Raw genomic sequence first — 16,233 nt, forward strand, 5'->3', positions numbered from 1 at the left:
GCTAAGCAGGGGGTGTGGTGTCAGCTCCTGGGGAGGCCCCACTCCCTGGGGAGGAAATACACAGCAGGGAGCCGCCCCCAGCCCCCCATGGAGGGACCCACGTTGCTCTAACAAGGACACTGAAGTTGTCTCTAACGCCCTGTGAGAGGGGGCCCAGCCAGGTTGGCTGGAGGAGCCTCTGAGGGGCCCTCAGGTGGGCAGGTGGGGGGGCTTCTCGGCTCCGGCGCCCACCGGCCCTTCTAGCCCCGTGCTGGGCCAGGTGTCCTCTGAGGCCCCTGCTGCAGTTGCACTTGGTGACCGGCAGGGGCGGGGCAGGGAGGCCACCCCCAAGGCCGGGGCCCCACGTGCTAGGGGAAGCCTGCCTTCCCAGCCCGTGTCCACAGGGCAGCAACTCCACTGCTCTGAGGCTCAGGGACCAAAGCAGGGCTGGGCGTGGGGCTCAGGGCCTTGGTGGTTTTTCTCAGCTCTCGACACCACAGCACGGGGCCCGTCACCCCAGTCCTCTGGGCCCGTGTACCCAAGCCGGATGCAGGCTGGGGAGGGCACCGGGCTCCTCTGTGGCACCAGCGCGAGATTGTTCTCCGGGGCGGTCCCAGCTTCCAAACCCTGGCGCTACGAGTCCACGGCTCAGGCCCAGGGACCACAGGGGTCTGCCCACAGTTGAAAATGAGGCCAAGCCTGTGGCTGAGGGGCCAGGCCAGCTCCCAAGTCTCGAAGACTCCACAGGTGTGGAGACACAGGGGCCCTTCCAGGGCAGGCAGCCCTTGGGGCAGCAGCAGGGTCGAGGGCTCTGTCTCACGCACACGGGCACAGGCACGCAGGTGGCGGCCCTGCCGCTGGCTCCCAAGAGGCTGACAGCCCCAGCCCAGTAGGGCGGTCACACACACACAGCTGATCCCTGGAGAAAAAGAAACCTAGACGAGGAGGGCGGAGATGGGCGTGCGCAAGGAGGTGCCAAGGGAGGAGACCACTGCCCACACAGGGTCAGTCCCGTGAGACGGTCAGTTCTGTGCCCACCGCCTGCCCGCCCAGCTGCAGGATGCTCGCCATTGCCACTGCTGGGGAGCATGGTTTGGCCCGAGAGACCAGTGACTCCGGGAGGAAGTGCGGAGGGGCCAGGGTGCCAGCACTGGTGCCCACCAAGGGCAGGGCTGGGTCTCACGTCTGGGCCAGCGAGAGCTCCTCCAAGCCTCCCTTCCCCAGGCGGTACCTGGCGAGGTCTTTCCTGGTCACCAACCCGACAACCTGCAGGACAAGGCCAAGCCACAGTGGCCCACGGGTCAGCTCCCGCCTGCCTGCGGAGCGCCCTGCTTTGTGTGTGGCTGGGGCAGCACAGGCTGGGGGTCTTGGGGCTCCAGCACAGCCCCCGAGCTGAGCGCAGGGCTGGGGAGGGATGTGGCCATGGGGCATGGGCCGACTCGGTGCTGGGTCCTGTGCCTCAGTGTCCCCTGCCGGGAACTGAGAGTAAGCGTGGGCAGGAGAAAGAGGTGAGCCCTGCATGGCACGCCCGCACCCCCACAGCCCCCGCTCACCTGATTGCGGTTGTCCACCACCACCAGGTGCCGCAGGCCCAGGGCCCGGAACAGCTTGAACACCCGGGGAAGCGACGCCTCCTGCAGCAGGCGCACAGCCGTCAGTGCCGCCCACACGGCAGGGGCAGGCGGGACTTCACCCGAGCTGGCTCCCTGGGCCCCCCACCACGGCATCCAGGCACGTCCTGAGCCCCCACGCCTATCTGGCCAGCCTGCTCAGCCCCTTGACTTCGGCTCTGCGGCCTGAAGCCTAAAAGCCTGCCAGGCCCCTCCACAGGAGACAAAGTCACCAACTCCTGGCTGCCCCACCCCGCCTCCCTGACCGCCCCTCCACGAGGCTCTGGACCCCAACCCGCGCTGTTAGGCCCCAGCCCCCTGCACCCATGCCCTGCACCCATGCCCTGCACATGCCTGGGGCACCGTGTAGGGGGAGGGGTTCATGAACTCGGAGAGGTCCATGGTGCACTCCCGCTCGTCCTGGGACACGTGGATGGACTGAATGGGCGGGAAGCGCGGGTAGGCGTCGCGGAAGTCCTTCAGCCTCAGGCGCCGCTGCACCAGGCCCATGTTGGACCGTTCCACAAACACCTGCGGGCGGCAGGGCCCTGCATCAGGCGCCCAGCCAGCACCCCCTGGGGCCCCCACCCACCCGGCAGCCCGGAGCCTGGCACGCACCTTGTGCTTTAGGAGGACGATGAGCTGGGAGCGCAAGATCAGGCCCTGGAGCCGGGCAGGCTGCGAGAGAGGCCTGCGGTCAGGGTGACGGGCCCGAGGGTGGGGGGCTGTGCTGCAATGCTGTGTCGGGCCCCTCTCTGACCCTGTTCCAGCCAGGTGTCCCATCTGGGCATGAGCCCCGTGGCAGCGGCTACCTGCTCACACCAGCCTCGCCATGGCATTCCACGTGCACAATGCCACGGGACCCAAGGATCAGTGCCAGGGCAGTGGGGCCTGACCGAGCACAGCAGAAAGCCAAGGGCCCAGGGACGGCAGCTTTGCTGCAGGGCAGATGCAGCCCCACTGGGTCCCAATAAAAACCAACCCCAAACCTCCAGCGTCCACATCTAAGGGCCACACAGCAGCGGCCAAGCTGCGCATCCTGTCAGGGCCTCCTGACAAAGCCACAGCTCTCAGTCCAGCCTCGGTTCGGACCACAGGACCCTGCCAGGCCGCAGCCCCGCCCAGCCTCAGCGTCCGCACGGCCCCCCACGGCCACACTCTCAGCTCCCAGCACTCCCAGAATCAACAGTGCACCCAAACATGCAGCTTCCCTGTCCTGCGAACCTCGCCGTGTGCTTCCCACCCCTGCACTCGACAGCGGTCACGTGGCGGGACCCAGTCTACGGGGTGCCCGGTACCTGGGTGTCATCGGCATGCTCCACCACGGGGAAGCCGTTGTGATTGGACGCCGTGTCGCTCAGCACGTCCACAATGACGCCGACCTTCTCACGCCGCCTCAGGCAGGTCACTGGCGTGCTCATCACCTCCCTGCCGGAGCAGCCCCGCCACACAGCCCATCATGCGCCACCAACTCCCACGTCATCCCCGCGGGCTGGTGAGGTGTGAAGCCGCTGGACAGGAAAGGCGGGGCTGCCTGGAGCCCGCGAGCCGTGCACCCCGCCCCCGTGCGACAAGAGGCCACTGGACACCCTCCCCACCCACAGCTGTCGTGGGCGCTGTACCTGGCAGTGAGCGAGTGCGAGGTGACCGGGGCCTCCCAGTGCAGGAAGGGCACACTCTGCAACTGAATGTGCATGTCATACAGGCCCTGCGGGCGGGGCGCGACACAGGCCTTGAGGAGCCCACACCCACCCCTGGAGCCCCGAGCCTACCCCTAGGAACCCAGAGGCCGCCCCGGAAACCCGAGCCCACCCCCAGGAACCCAGAGGCCGTCCCGGAAACCCGAGCCCACCCCCAGGAACCCAGAGGCCGCCCCGGAAACCCGAGCCCACCCCCTGGGGACTGGTTGTTTGGAGGCTCACAAGGGCCCCTCCCCCACGGCAGCACCCGCGCGCTCAGGGTGAGGCTTTGAGGCCCCGGCGCACCTCGATGAAGACGTCGCCCACGATCTTGGCGGTCATGAGCACCAGCATGATGGGGAAGCCGTAGGTCACGTTGCTGGTGGCCTCCATCATGATGACTGTCAGGCTCAGGGTCATCCGCACGATCCCGCCTGTGGGGCCATCAGGAACCCAGCACGTCCACCCGCCTGGCTCAAGGTCACGTGGCCACCACCTTCTCTGTGCAGCACCCATACCATCCACCTGCCCCCAGACCCTACCCCGCAAGGACAGCCACGGCCCCCTCCAGACCCTGTGGAGCCCCCCACCCACTGGGCAAGAGCTGGGACCTACCCAGCTGGGCCGCAGCTCCCATCAGGGCGTATTTGCCGGGGTCCGCCCAGATCTGCGGGAGGTGACATGGAGAAGGTGTCAGTGCGGTGGCAGGTCCAAACCCACCAAGATACACAGACGGAGGAGGTCCTGCCTAGACCCCAGCCCAAACCGACCAAGACACACAGACGGAGGAGGCCCTGCCCAGGCCCAGCCCAAACCGACCAAGACACATAGACGGAGGAGGCCCTGCCCAGGCCCAGCAGCCCCATGCCCAAGAAAGAACCCTGTGGCTGTGCACACACACGCAGAGCGACCCAGCACAGCACACCCTGCTGCGGAGGCTGCGCCCTCAGCCTGGACCAGGCGCTCGGCACCAGAGGAACAGAGGAGTGGCAAGCATGGAGGGTGCAGAGGGCACGGTCACCATGCAGCAGCCCAGGCCAACTAGAGAGCGCCACCCAGCATGAGGAGGAAACTCCAGCACACAGGACACGGAGAGCCCCGCGAACACGAGGCTTGGCCAAGGAATCCAGGCATGGAGGCTGCAGACGGCGACTCCCCGTAGAGGCAACGTCAGGGGCGGCAAAGCCAGAGATCGGAGGACCCTGGTGGCTGCCAGGGCTGGGGGCCAGGGAAAGCGGGGCATGCGTGTCAGTGGGCACACGGTTTCCAGTCTGGGATGATGGAACATTCTAGAAGCGGCAGCAATGGCCGCACTGCCTCACGAATGTGAGAAACGCCGCTGAATTGTCCTCTTTAAAACGATTGAGTTTTATGGTATGTGAATCATGTCTCAATTTTAAAAAGCAAAACAAATTAAACCAGACCCTTGTGTGCAGGCAGATGGCAAAGCACACAGGCCTGGGCAGCCGGAGACGGGCAAAGCACGCAGGCCTGGGCAGCCGGAGATGGGCAAAGCACGCAGGCCTGGGCAGCCGGAGGGTGCTTCCTGCCAGGGCCTCTTACAGGTGTTCAGTGTTATTTAAGCAACTGACATGAGAAATAGAAAACATACAAGGGAACCCAGCCCCAGCGGAGACAGGCATAGAAGGAAGGCCCACGGAGGCCACGGTCTGGCGGGCAGCGGATGTGGCTCTGGTGCCCGGCCTCCCAGAGAGCAGCCCTGGGCGGGCGTCCACCCCATGGAGCCTAAAAACAGCTCTGTGGCAGCCCAGAATCACCCATGCTTTTTATCACATCTCAAGGAGGAGGACATAGGCCTCCACCCCCAACCTTTGCCTGGTCCAGACTCCACACAGGCTGTGCTGCCACAGTACACGTGCTGTCACCACAGCAGGGCAACGCTCACGGCCCGTGAACAACGCGAGGCACGATGCTTTTGTCCTGCCCTGGGACCCCTGCTCCGGTCCGCACGGCCGCAAGACCTGGCTCCGCTGCAGGGCCCCACAGCCTCCCCCTCCAGCCCCACTCACCGCCGCCCCCGTGAGGTAGGACAGGGAGATCCCAAAGAGCCGGCCCCAGGCAGCCCCGATGAGCAGGGATGGGATGAAGACCCCAGCAGACACGGTGAGCCCATAGGTCCAGCAGGCCAGGAAGAAGTAGACCAGTGTGAACAGGCCGAGGGTCAAGGGGTTGTAGGAGCCTAGAAGAGAAGAGGGGCTGATGGGACCTCCACATGACTCGCGCCCTCCGCAGGCCCGCCCTGCCCCGCTGCCCAGTCTTGGGCCTCACAGTCACCTTCCAGGAGCCCAGCAACCTGAGCTCCTGAGCCCAGCGGTCCCCAGAAGGCTCCCTGTTCTCAACCTCCCTGGGAAGCAGAGAGGCTGCAAGGATCCGTGAGACCACAGGGCAAGAGGCTCTGCGGGGCCCTGATGCCAGCAGCAGCAGGAGCCGTGTCCAGGTGGGCAGCCCAGGCACCGGCCACACAGTAGAGCCGGGTCGAGACTCCATGGTGGGCACTATGGTGCAGCTTGCAGCCTGGCTCTGGGAAGAGGGTGCCCCCTACAGCCTGGGGTTCCCTTCCTGCAGCAGGTGGCACTGCACTGTGCATGGGTTGGGCGAGGCCGCCAGGGGACACCATCGCAGAGGTGAAAGGCCGGCACTCCAAGGTCACGGGCTACGCTTCCATGAAACCCTTGTGGTCGGGCGAGGCCAGGCCGTGGCCTTGGTGTGGCAGTCACCAGGCTGGGCTTTCTTTTGTTTTTTTTGAGAGGGTCTCATTCTGTCACCCAGGCTGGTATGCAGTAATGTAATCGCAGCTCATTGCAGCCTCAAGCAATCCTCCTGGCCCAGCCTCCCGAGTACCTGGGACTGTGGGCACACGACCGTGGCCGGGTAGTTTTGCTTTTTTGGCAAAGACAGAGTCTTGCTAAGTTGCCCAGGCTGGTCTTAACCTCCTAGGCTCAAGCGATTCTCCTGCCTTGGTCTCCTCAAGTGCTGGGATTACAGGAGCGAGTCCCTGCTATCATCCATGCTAGGAATGACCCCCCAGCCCGGGGCTGCGACCTCCGCCCACAGGGGACACTCAGCCAGAAGGCATCGCCCATGCCCGGATCCCGGGGCCTGCCCGGCGGCACTGCCCACACACACCTGGCGGGTCGTGGAAGAGGCTCACCACGCTCTTCTCCGGGGTGTTGAAGAAGGCCGCGGCCATGGAGTTGTACTCGCCATCTGCACAGAAGAGCTGCGGGGTCAGGAGAGAGCGCGTGTTGGGAGGGAGACGGGTCGCTGGGTCGCAGGCACAGACCTGACGGCGCCGTGGAGAGGCCGTGTACTCTGTGCCCGGCCAATATCGGGGCAAGACCACACGGCCCCGCCATCGGGCGGGCCACGGTCACAGAGGGAAGGAGGACACATCGGGTGGGCCACAGTCACAGGGGGAAGGAGGACACATCGGGTGGGCCACGGTCACGGAGAGGAAGGACACACGGCCCAGACCCAGCAGGGGCTCCAGAGCCATGTCCAGCCCTGGGGGTGGGTCAGCAGGACCCTGGGCTGGGGGGCTGGGGGGCTGTCCGTCCCTGGAGCTGGGGAAGGTGGGCCCAGGTGCTCACAAGCTCCTAGAAGAGGCTGTCGGTGCCCCGGTGACACAGGCCCAGGCCCAGAGCCTCCCAGGCTCCAGCAACACTGGGGTTGTTGTCCACGGGGCTGGAGCAGAGTGTAGCAAGGCTGGTCAACCCCACAGCCCCCAGCCTCCCACGCCTCTAACGGTTCGCACCTGTCCCGTCAGCTCACCCCGCCCTGCCCACTCCCAGCACGGCACCCACTGCTCTGCTGGGCCTCTAAGCTCTCCCCGTTGTGGATGTTTCACATTAACGGGGCTACGTCACGTGACCTCATGTGTGGTTCCTCTGAGCACGGTGCTTTCCAGGGCAACCGTGTCACAGTGCAGACAGACACACAGACTGTGGTGAGCCGTGGGCACCAGGCACAGGCAACTGTCTCACAGTGCAGACGGACACACGGACTGTGGTGAACCGTGAACACCAGGCACAGGCCCGGCTGTGGACGGAGGTTTGCATTTCTCCTGGGTTCACATCTACGGTGTCCCCAGGCTTCTGAGACTCGCCCCATGAGGCTGCCATTCTGGGAAGAGGACTGGGGGGAGCCTTTGGCCCCCACACCACCGCCTGTTCCCCTGGCACCTCGGCAGACACCTGGCCTCCTCAGATCTGGGTGGACAGGACTAACCCTCTCTGAGACATGCCAGCCTGTGCACTTCTGGAACTCGGTGGGGTGGGCAGCTCTCCTCCCGTGGCCTAAGCAAGGCTCCTGGAGGCCGCCCTGTGGCTGCCCTGCCTGCTGCACCCCACCTGGGCCCAGCTTCCCACCTGCAGCGGGTAGGACATGGAGCCCCCCTGCAGGGGCTGGCAGTCCCTCGACGAGTAGATCAGCACAAAGGCGACCGTGGCCGTGACGGCGGCCACCAGCATGGCCTCGACCACCTGCAGGCAGGGCCGGTGGATGTACCTGGAACCAAGAGTCAGGCTGCATGGCAGGCAGGACGGCAGTGCGGCCCCTCGGCAGCTCCCATGGCAACCCAAGTCCCTGATGGAGGACACTGCGGGGGCCTGTGTTTTTTTTTTTTGTTTTTTTTTTTGGAGACGGAGTTTTGCTTTTGTTGCCCAGGCTGGAGTGCAATGGCGTGATCTTGGCTCACCACAACCTCCACCTCCCGGGTTCAAGCGATTCTCCTGCCTCAGCCTCCCGAGCAGCTGGGATTACAGGCACCTGGCACCACACCCGGCTAATTTTGTTTATGTATTTTTAGTAGAGACAGGGTTTCTCCATCTTGGTCAGGCTGGTCTGGAACTCCCGACCTCAGGTGATCCGCCTGCCTCGGCCTCCCAAAGTGCTGCTGAGATTATAGGCGTGAGGCACCGCGCTGGGCCAGGCCGGTGTTTAATCGTCAATCAGACGCCCGAATGTCCTGGGCTTGTCCTCTTCCGTCGGGTAAAGACTTCTCAGCAGCAACGCCTCCCAACACGTGGGAAGTGGCACTCCCCGTGCCCCGGCTGCACCCGATAGTACTGAAATTAGCACAGACCAAGAAGGAAGAGGCCGGGAGCAGGCCAGCTGCGGTTGCTACCAGGCAGAGCCGGGCGAGGGTTGGGCGTGCCTTGCCCAGGCCCGATCCCACGCAGGGCCTCACTTCCTACCCAGGCGCCGTCCTCCCGGAGCCCTCATGCTCCAGCCTCGGGCTCTCCAGGCCCCAGGACACATCTCCTCTGAGCAGCTCCACCGGGAAACAATCAGGCAGGAGGCTGCACACACAGCCTTTCTTTCGGCTGTGGCCTCGGAGTGTCAACCCCACGCCACCACGTCCGCTTTCAAAGGGCCTGTGTGGCCACGCCTGCCAACACGATATGCAACGCGATTTCTCACCTGATTCGAAACATGGTCAGCCAGTAGTTCAAGGCGTTGAACACAGCTCCGAGCACACCGCCTGCAGACAGGGGAAAGGCCAGTCAGCGACACGGGAGGAAAGGGGCAGGCCTCTGCCCTCCAGCTCCCAGATGGCAGCAGAAACTTGAGGGTTTGCCAAGGCAAGAGGACGGCAGGGGGCTAGGGGTCCAGGTAAGCTGCTTCCTCCCCATCGTCACCCTGAGGGCTGGGGGCGCTGTTTCTCAAAGGCTCCGCCTTCCTTCAGGGAAAAGGTGTCGTGCAGAGCAATAAACGCTGGTGGGACCAATTCTACCTCTTAGAGGAAAACCCATCCATCCCTGCAGCCCTGTGGTTTGTGCCAACAGAGAGATAAACCACAGGAAGCCACAGAAGCGAAGCTTTTGGCTCCCCACCCCCAAGCGTGCTGCCTATGGAAGAATCTGGAGAAGCAGGCCCCCAGGTGGCCCTGGGATGAGGGCAGGCTCCAGGGAACCACGGCCTCTAGTCCAGCCGAGCCAGGCCCACAGGCCGTCCCCGCAGAGCTGGGGGCAGCTCTTACCCACCACACCCATGGCGATGAAGACCGGGATCTCGTGGATCGTGTAGGCCATTTTCTGTGCAGAGAGGGAGAAGGCAGAGGATGTGAGGGAAAAGGCCCACAGCTCCTTTCTGCTGAAACTCAGGACCACCATCGTAAGAGAGCCGTAGCCACACAGCGCCTTCCCGCCCTTCCACGCAGGCCGCGGAAGCCCACAGGAGGGAAACACGCTGGGTGTTTTGAGCAGGCCTGGCCCCTGCCTGGTGTGGCGGCCAGGGAAGCTCTGAGAGACCCTGCCACCCTCAGCACCCAGGGCGGGGAGGGCCCCAGGCACTGGGGACACAGCCCATGATCCCCCAGTTTCCTGTGCACAGAGCCGTCCTGTCAATGGCACGAGGAGGCTCTCCAGCCCAGGCCCCAGGCTGCCTGAGCCCACCTGCCCCCACAGCAGCTGCTGCACGTGCCCCCAGGCCCCATTCATGCAGCAACTGTGTGACATCCCAGGTGCCCTGCTAGTCACATGGCGCCCTGACCTGAGGGCAGCTTGGGGTGTCTTCCTGCAGCCCCTCAGGGTCCTGGAGCTCGCGCAAGAGCTTGGCTCCACAGCTGTGAGCCAGTTTTCTAAAGGACCAAATCCTCAACCTGGGCCTTAAGCAAACAGGGTCCTGGCCCAGGATGCGAGGTGGGCGAGGTGGGTGATGGGACAGGTACCTCTGAGTCAAACCTTCCGAAGTTGATGAGGCCCGGGCTGGACAGGTCCCACATGTTCCCATGGTAAATGCTCAGAACAAAATTCAGAGTGAACGTGGAGATCATGGAAGCAAAGAACTGCGATAGAGAGCAGGAAACCAGAGCCCTCAGAGCCGTGCTCCCAGCCCAGGGCCCACGGACCAGCAGGGACCATCGCCCCTCCTGTCAGCCGGGGGGCCAGGAGTCTGCAGATCCCGCCCAAGGCAGAAGGGAAGGGGCTGGAGCTAGGGGCGGGCGCACTGTTCCGGGCAAGGAGGGGCTCAGCCCTCTCTGAACTCGCCACTGGAGAGCAAGAGGGGAAGGTGGGGCAGGGCTGGGTTCCCAGCTGTTTGATCCCCCACCCGGGAGCCACCTGGGGCTAGCAATGGTGCCCAGGACCAAGGGCGAACTGGGCAGCAAAGGCACGACCGCCGCTTTGGGCAGGGCCAGGGCCTGACAGTCCCACAGGGGCTCCAGGTCTAGCCGTAGCTTCACGGGTGGCCCCAGGGCGGAACCCATGGTGGGGACTGAGAGTGCAGCATGCGCCCTGACGGGGAGGCAGCCATCAGCAGGCACTTACGATCCTCCAGGTCAGGAATTGGTTCCAGAAGGATGCACCCTCCTCCAGGCTGAACAGGACCCCACCTGGAAGGCAGGCGGCCGGATCGGGTGCCAGCTGGACACAGGGCACCATGCCCACCACCAACTCCCGCCCCCAGGCTCCAGGAAACCCAGACCATGTCAGAAAGAAGCTACTGGGGTAGGCCCCAGCCACACAGAGAGGAACCCCAAGGGAGGTCTGAGGGCCGGGCCCGAGCACACTGCCAGCCGCTGCTGGCCGCTTCCAAATGCCCCGGCTGTGACTCCGAGCCTCTGCCCACCCTCAGCGGGTACTGGGCCTACAGACAGGAGACCGTTTCTTCCAACACACAGGGTGAGGGCAAAGCTCCAGACCAGACACAGCCTTCCTCACCCACGGGGGCTCCAAACGCCGCTGACACTCCGGCCGCGGCCCCTGCGGAGACGAAGTCCCGCTTCTCTGTGTCTCTGCGGAAGTACTCGAAGATCTGCAACAGAGACAGACCCAGGGCTCAGGCAGCTTCCTCGAGGGCTCAGCTCTCAGAAAGGCAGAGCGGCCACCAGGACAGCAGCTGCGCAGGGGAAGGGGCTTTCAGGACGACCGAGTCGCCAGCTCTGATTCCTGAAGAGCGCCGCGCTGCAGACCACGGCAAGACACAGCAAGGTCGGCACAGCCACCGGCAGTCCAGGGAAACACAGAAAGACCCAGCCAGGAGCTCAACTTTCCAGCACACACGAGGTTCTGAAAACCTCCACCCTCTACCGAAAACCGCACCGACGGAACCCAGCCTTGCTGTTGATGTCTGTACTGTGGGAACGCTGCCTACCTCTAAATTCACACACAGCCGGGCGTGCTGGCTCATGCCTGCAATTCCAGCACTTTGGGAGGCTGAGGCGGGCGGGTCACCTGAGGCCAGGGAGTTCGAGACCAGTCCGGCCAACATGGTGAAACCCCATCTCTCCTAAAACAACCAAAAACTTAGCCAGGTGTGCTGGCGGGCGCCTGTAATCCCAGCTACTCGGGAGACTGAGGCAGGAGAATCCTCAGATTCTCAGAAAGACTCCATCTCAAAAAAAAAAAAAGAAAAAAAGAAAGAAAGAAAAACACATTCACATCCAAATGCAGCTCAATCCCCACCAACGTGCTGGGGACTTCCGGGGGGAAAAGTGTTCTGAAGTGTGTCCTGACAAATAAACATCAGGTGGACACACTTGGTTTCAGGCTCTATGCTCCTCTGAGAACTCAGCCGCTTGCAGCCACAGACCCCTCCCACGGGAAACACAAATGCGTGTGTGGCAGGGGACCCAAGGAGGGAAGCAGTAGGCCGTGCGGAGGCCTCGCCGGGCAGGGACTGTGCCCGCTGGCTCTGGGAGCCACCCGCCAGGCTGTCCTCAGAGGGGGCTGGGGCTCCCGGCCGGGGGTGCTGAGGGAAGACCATCTCCTGCAGTGGCGCCCGTGCCTGTGCCCATGGCATCTGGAGCCCACCCATACAAGGTGGAGAGAGTATGAATCACCTTGAAATCTCGTTTCAGTGACGTTGACCTTCCCTGAGAGATCCCGGCGGCAATCACTGAACCCGAGTGGATCATCGGCCCTTCCTGGAGACCAGAAGGACCCGTGCTCAGAGACACAGCTGGGTGTGGCGGCCCTCGCGGGCCCGGTGGCCTCAGGCTCCAGCTGGCGGGGCCACGGGCACTCTGTTACCTTTCCCACGGCCAGGCCCCCGACCACCGACAGGATCACACCGGACACTTTGATCACCAACGTCTGAAACACAGGGAGACGCACGGCCTCTGATGAAAGGGCAGGCGCCGTCTTTGGACCTGAGCCATAAAACAGCCCCGATCAGGCAGGGTGGCTGGGACATGGGACATCCAGGAAGGGGCTGGCACGCCCAGGGCTGGGTCTCCCCATGGCCACAGTGCACGCTAAACAGCAGCCAAGCGTCCCCCACACTCACTGGGGGTCCCGCCCTCTGTGGCCTCGGCATTCAGCAGGGAAGGGGCTCTTTCCTTTCCTTCCTTCCTGAGGCAAAGCTGGGTCGCCCGACCCGTCCTACAGGCGTGTCCTGCCTCGGCCAGCGTGGCCAGCACAGGGGAGGTGTTCCCGCGAGCCCTGCCTAGCGAGGCCCCGAGGCCCCTCATACGCCCCGGCACAGGAAGAGTGGTCACCTGCGGCTCCACGATGGCCCTCCCAGCCGCTCCCCGCCCCCAGGGGCCTCATCCTCTCCACCCGAGGTGGTGTGTAAGGTGTTTCTCATCAGCCTCCCCGCCCCAGGCCAGAAGCCACGAGGGCGCAGACCCCAAACGTAAGGGCGCTGAGCGTGTGGGGTGTCCGGGAGGGCTCTATGTTAAAGACGCTGAGGAAAGCAAACGCAACCCTCAGCCAACAAAAGGTACGGAGCAACATCCCAGAAGGCTCAGGTCAGCCTGGCGTGGGTGACAGGCCGGTCGCCACTCCCAGCTGCTCCAGTAAACCTGGCCTCCCACCACGGGGCAAGGGCACCCCAAGGTCACCGGGGAGCTTTTGCCAGAGGGGACACACTGGCCCCACTCCTTGGCCATGGGGACCAGGCCCCGGAAGCACCCCCAGGGGGTGGCTGCCATGCTGCCCACCCTCCCCAGATGGAACGGGGCTCCGGCAAGTCTCAGGCTAAGGAACACTGGCGGCACCGACAGAAGCAACCATAGCGGAACTGGGTGGAACCGGGTCAGGGCTGCAGCACCTCCAGAACCAGACGCTCTGATAACACCAAGTGTAAATGAGCATGAGGCAAACCAAGAGCAGGAAACAACGCTACACGCCCACTACGACGACAGCGTCCACAGTCGGTCAGTCGCCGCCATGCAGCCCGTAGTCACAGACGCGCTGCACAGCTGTGGCGGTACATGCACCAGACGAGCATCTCGGCACCGCTTACTCGTTTTTAACATAATTTAATATGCGCACATACCAGCTGTTACCACTTTCAAAAAAAAAAAGGTGACCCCTTTACACCCAGCCAGCCCACCAGCACACAAGGTGGCCGAGGCCAGTTCTGGAAGCCGGGCAGACAAGAGAGCTGCTCCTGAACCAGCAAAGAGCTGGTGCCTCCCCGCCCAGCCAGGGCCTCCCTGCCCAGCCAGGGCCCCCCCGCCCCCCCCAGCCAGGGCCCGCTTCCCCCACCCAGCCAGGGCCCCCCCCGCCCAGGGCCACCACACCCTCACCTTGAGCCGCACCACGTGGGGGATCTTCACCCCGTTGAGGAAACACTTGATCTGGGGGATTCCACTGCCAGCAGCCACCGGCTGAAAAACGGGAAGCACGGCTGAACGGGTCACGGCCAGGCTGAGATAGACCCAGCCCCACAGGCCCAGGAGCCCCAGGAGCCGGGGAGCTCAGCACACACATCAGGGCCTCAGGGAAGGGGCCTCATGTCGCGCGGGTAGCTGCTCTCACTCTTCCCAGCCCAGGCACAGATCAAGGACGTGGTGGGGGCGGAGGTGGAGATGGAAGGAGGGCGGAGTGAGGAGGCTCCAGGAGGGGCGGAGCGGGGTGACGGTGCCCAGGCCTGTGCTGCTGGGTTAGGAGCAGCACCCGGGGCTCTGGGGGTGAAGAGGCCCTGGTGTGTCTGCTCCTCCTGAGGCTGTGAGTCTGGACCGCGTGATTCCAGAAAGTGCCCAGGTTCTCAGCCAACGTGATGGTGGGGGTGGGTGAGCTGCAGAGGTTCCCGCCCATTCGCCAAGCCCCCCAATCCTTCGTGGGGTCCGACATGGCTGGGGCACCTACCTCTATGAAAGCCACGATCACGGAGCCCACCAGCACGAAGGCGGCGTTCAGCGTCGCCCACAGCAACAGGGAGAAGGACAGCCCGCCCTTCTCTGTGAACTTGTCGATATCTGGGGTTCATCAAGGAGGGCTGGCTGCTTCCCCGTCAGGACCACCCACCCTGGACCCCGGCCCTGCCCCATGGCCCGGCCTGGCAGACGCCACTCTGCTTGGTGGAGCCATGACGCTCCCTGGACATGCCAGAGACATCTCACAGCCCAACCATGACAGGGATGCAGCCAGCCTGGCCAGGCCACCTCCACCTGCACTGGAACACGCCGGGCTCAGAACTTCCACCCGGGACTGAGCCCAGGCCACGCCCCGCCCCCAACCTGCACCCGCCATGCTGGGAAGGATACTGCCCTTGATGACCCTGTACTTGAGGCCGGCCAGGTTCTCCACCACGATGTCGATGAAGCAGGCCACGAGGCCCGTGAGGATGCCGATGAGGGCGCAGATGACCCAGCGCTTGATCTCCACCGTCCGGAAGGCCTGCAGGGGTGCGGTCAACGCAAGGGTCAAGCAGGGCCGCGGCGCAGGTCGCTCTGGCAGCAGCAGGACTGCCCAGACCACCTGCAGGCCCTGGGATTATGAAGGTCCCAGCGTGCACGGTGCGCTGAGTCCCACAAAGGGCAGTTTCTGGCCAATACCCGAAGCACACCCGGGGCCTGAGGGTGACTCGGGGAAGTGGGCGACTTCCCAACAGCTTCACAGCCAGTGGTTGCTATGCTGGGCACTGCAGCTGGCGGCGGTAAGAGCAGCCTTCCCGGTTACGGTGGCCGTGACCCTCCCGTTGTCTCCAGAAACCAAAGGAACCCACCGGCCTTGGAGGCGGGGTCAGAGGAGGAGGCATGTCGCAGACCCAGGCCCAGTCAGCACCAGCGCCTGCACCTTGGGACCCCGCAGGGAGCGGCGTCCAGCTCACCGTGTGGTTGATCCGCCGCTCCTCCTCCAGGAACAGCTGGTTCTCACTGTTGTCATAGTCCAAGCTCTGCAGGCCGGGACAGCAGGGGCAGCACTCAGCACCGACCCGACGCCCCGGGTGCGGGCACAGGAGACCGGGAATGGGTTTGGAGGGGACAGAGGCCAGGTCTCAGGGTCAGGGAGAACAGGAGGACGCCCACCTCATACTTGAGGGACAGGAGCTTCTCGTTGTGTGGGATCTCCTTGGGGAAGGGATGCGGAGGATCCATATCCTGTGGCAGAAAAAGGCAAAGAGAGAAGCACGGTTGACAAGGCCACAAGGAGAGAGGCCCCTCTCAGCTCACACACAAGGCCGTCAGCACCCCAACGCCAAGGACAAGGACACAGCGAGAGAACTGCAGGTGGGGCGCGGGGGCTGATGCCTGTAATCCCAGCGCTTTGAGAGGCCAAAGCAGGCAGATCACCTGCGATCAGGAGTTCGACACCAGCCTGGACAACAACCTGTCTCTACTAAAATTACAAAAACTAGCTGTGTGTGGTGGCGGGTGCCTGTAATCCCAGCTACTTGGGAGGCTGAGGCAGGAATCCCTTGAACCCAGGACGGGGAGCTCGCAGTGAGCCGAGATTGCACCACTGCACTCCAGCCTGGGTGACAGTGAGACCCTGTCTCAAAAATAAGAGAGAGAGAGAGAGGGAGGGAGGGTATGACGTTGGACCCTTACCTCACACCACATCCAAAAATTAACTCAAAAGGGATGAAACACCTAAAACTGTAAAATTCTTAGGAAAACACGGGTCAGTCGTCATACCCTTGGGTTAGGCAACGGTTTCTTAGATACGACACCAAAAGTACAAGCAACACAAGAAAAAACAGATTAACTGAACTTCAGCAATCCAACCCATGCTGGGTATGAAGCGCATGCGGTCCCAGCTCCTCAGGAGGCT

At 63.7% G+C, this 16,233-nt stretch overlaps 1 protein-coding gene across 1 annotated transcript in view; it reads right to left on the bottom strand.

Annotated features, from left to right (window-relative positions):
* Positions 1–368: 368 nt before the first annotated feature.
* Positions 369–16,233, bottom strand: part of CLCN7 (chloride channel, voltage-sensitive 7) — a 36,157-nt gene continuing 20,292 nt past the window's right edge. The window contains exons 3-25 of the mRNA XM_011966933.1: positions 15,489–15,560; positions 15,290–15,355; positions 14,724–14,856; positions 14,326–14,435; positions 13,764–13,844; positions 12,262–12,324; positions 12,072–12,155; positions 10,951–11,044; positions 10,558–10,622; positions 9,960–10,076; positions 9,270–9,324; positions 8,711–8,771; positions 7,657–7,795; positions 6,416–6,509; positions 5,299–5,468; positions 3,884–3,935; positions 3,575–3,702; positions 3,212–3,297; positions 2,888–3,017; positions 2,208–2,267; positions 1,944–2,120; positions 1,533–1,613; positions 369–1,245 (exon numbers count right to left, since the gene is read on the bottom strand). Coding sequence (XP_011822323.1) covers positions 1,159–1,245; positions 1,533–1,613; positions 1,944–2,120; positions 2,208–2,267; positions 2,888–3,017; positions 3,212–3,297; positions 3,575–3,702; positions 3,884–3,935; positions 5,299–5,468; positions 6,416–6,509; positions 7,657–7,795; positions 8,711–8,771; positions 9,270–9,324; positions 9,960–10,076; positions 10,558–10,622; positions 10,951–11,044; positions 12,072–12,155; positions 12,262–12,324; positions 13,764–13,844; positions 14,326–14,435; positions 14,724–14,856; positions 15,290–15,355; positions 15,489–15,560 — 2,205 coding nt within the window. The 3' untranslated portion in view covers positions 369–1,158. The remainder of the gene's footprint in view (positions 1,246–1,532; positions 1,614–1,943; positions 2,121–2,207; positions 2,268–2,887; positions 3,018–3,211; positions 3,298–3,574; positions 3,703–3,883; positions 3,936–5,298; positions 5,469–6,415; positions 6,510–7,656; positions 7,796–8,710; positions 8,772–9,269; positions 9,325–9,959; positions 10,077–10,557; positions 10,623–10,950; positions 11,045–12,071; positions 12,156–12,261; positions 12,325–13,763; positions 13,845–14,325; positions 14,436–14,723; positions 14,857–15,289; positions 15,356–15,488; positions 15,561–16,233) is intronic.

Source organism: Mandrillus leucophaeus, unplaced genomic scaffold (genome assembly GCF_000951045.1).
Source record: "Mandrillus leucophaeus isolate KB7577 unplaced genomic scaffold, Mleu.le_1.0 Scaffold78, whole genome shotgun sequence".
Taxonomy (NCBI): Eukaryota; Metazoa; Chordata; class Mammalia; order Primates; family Cercopithecidae; genus Mandrillus; species Mandrillus leucophaeus.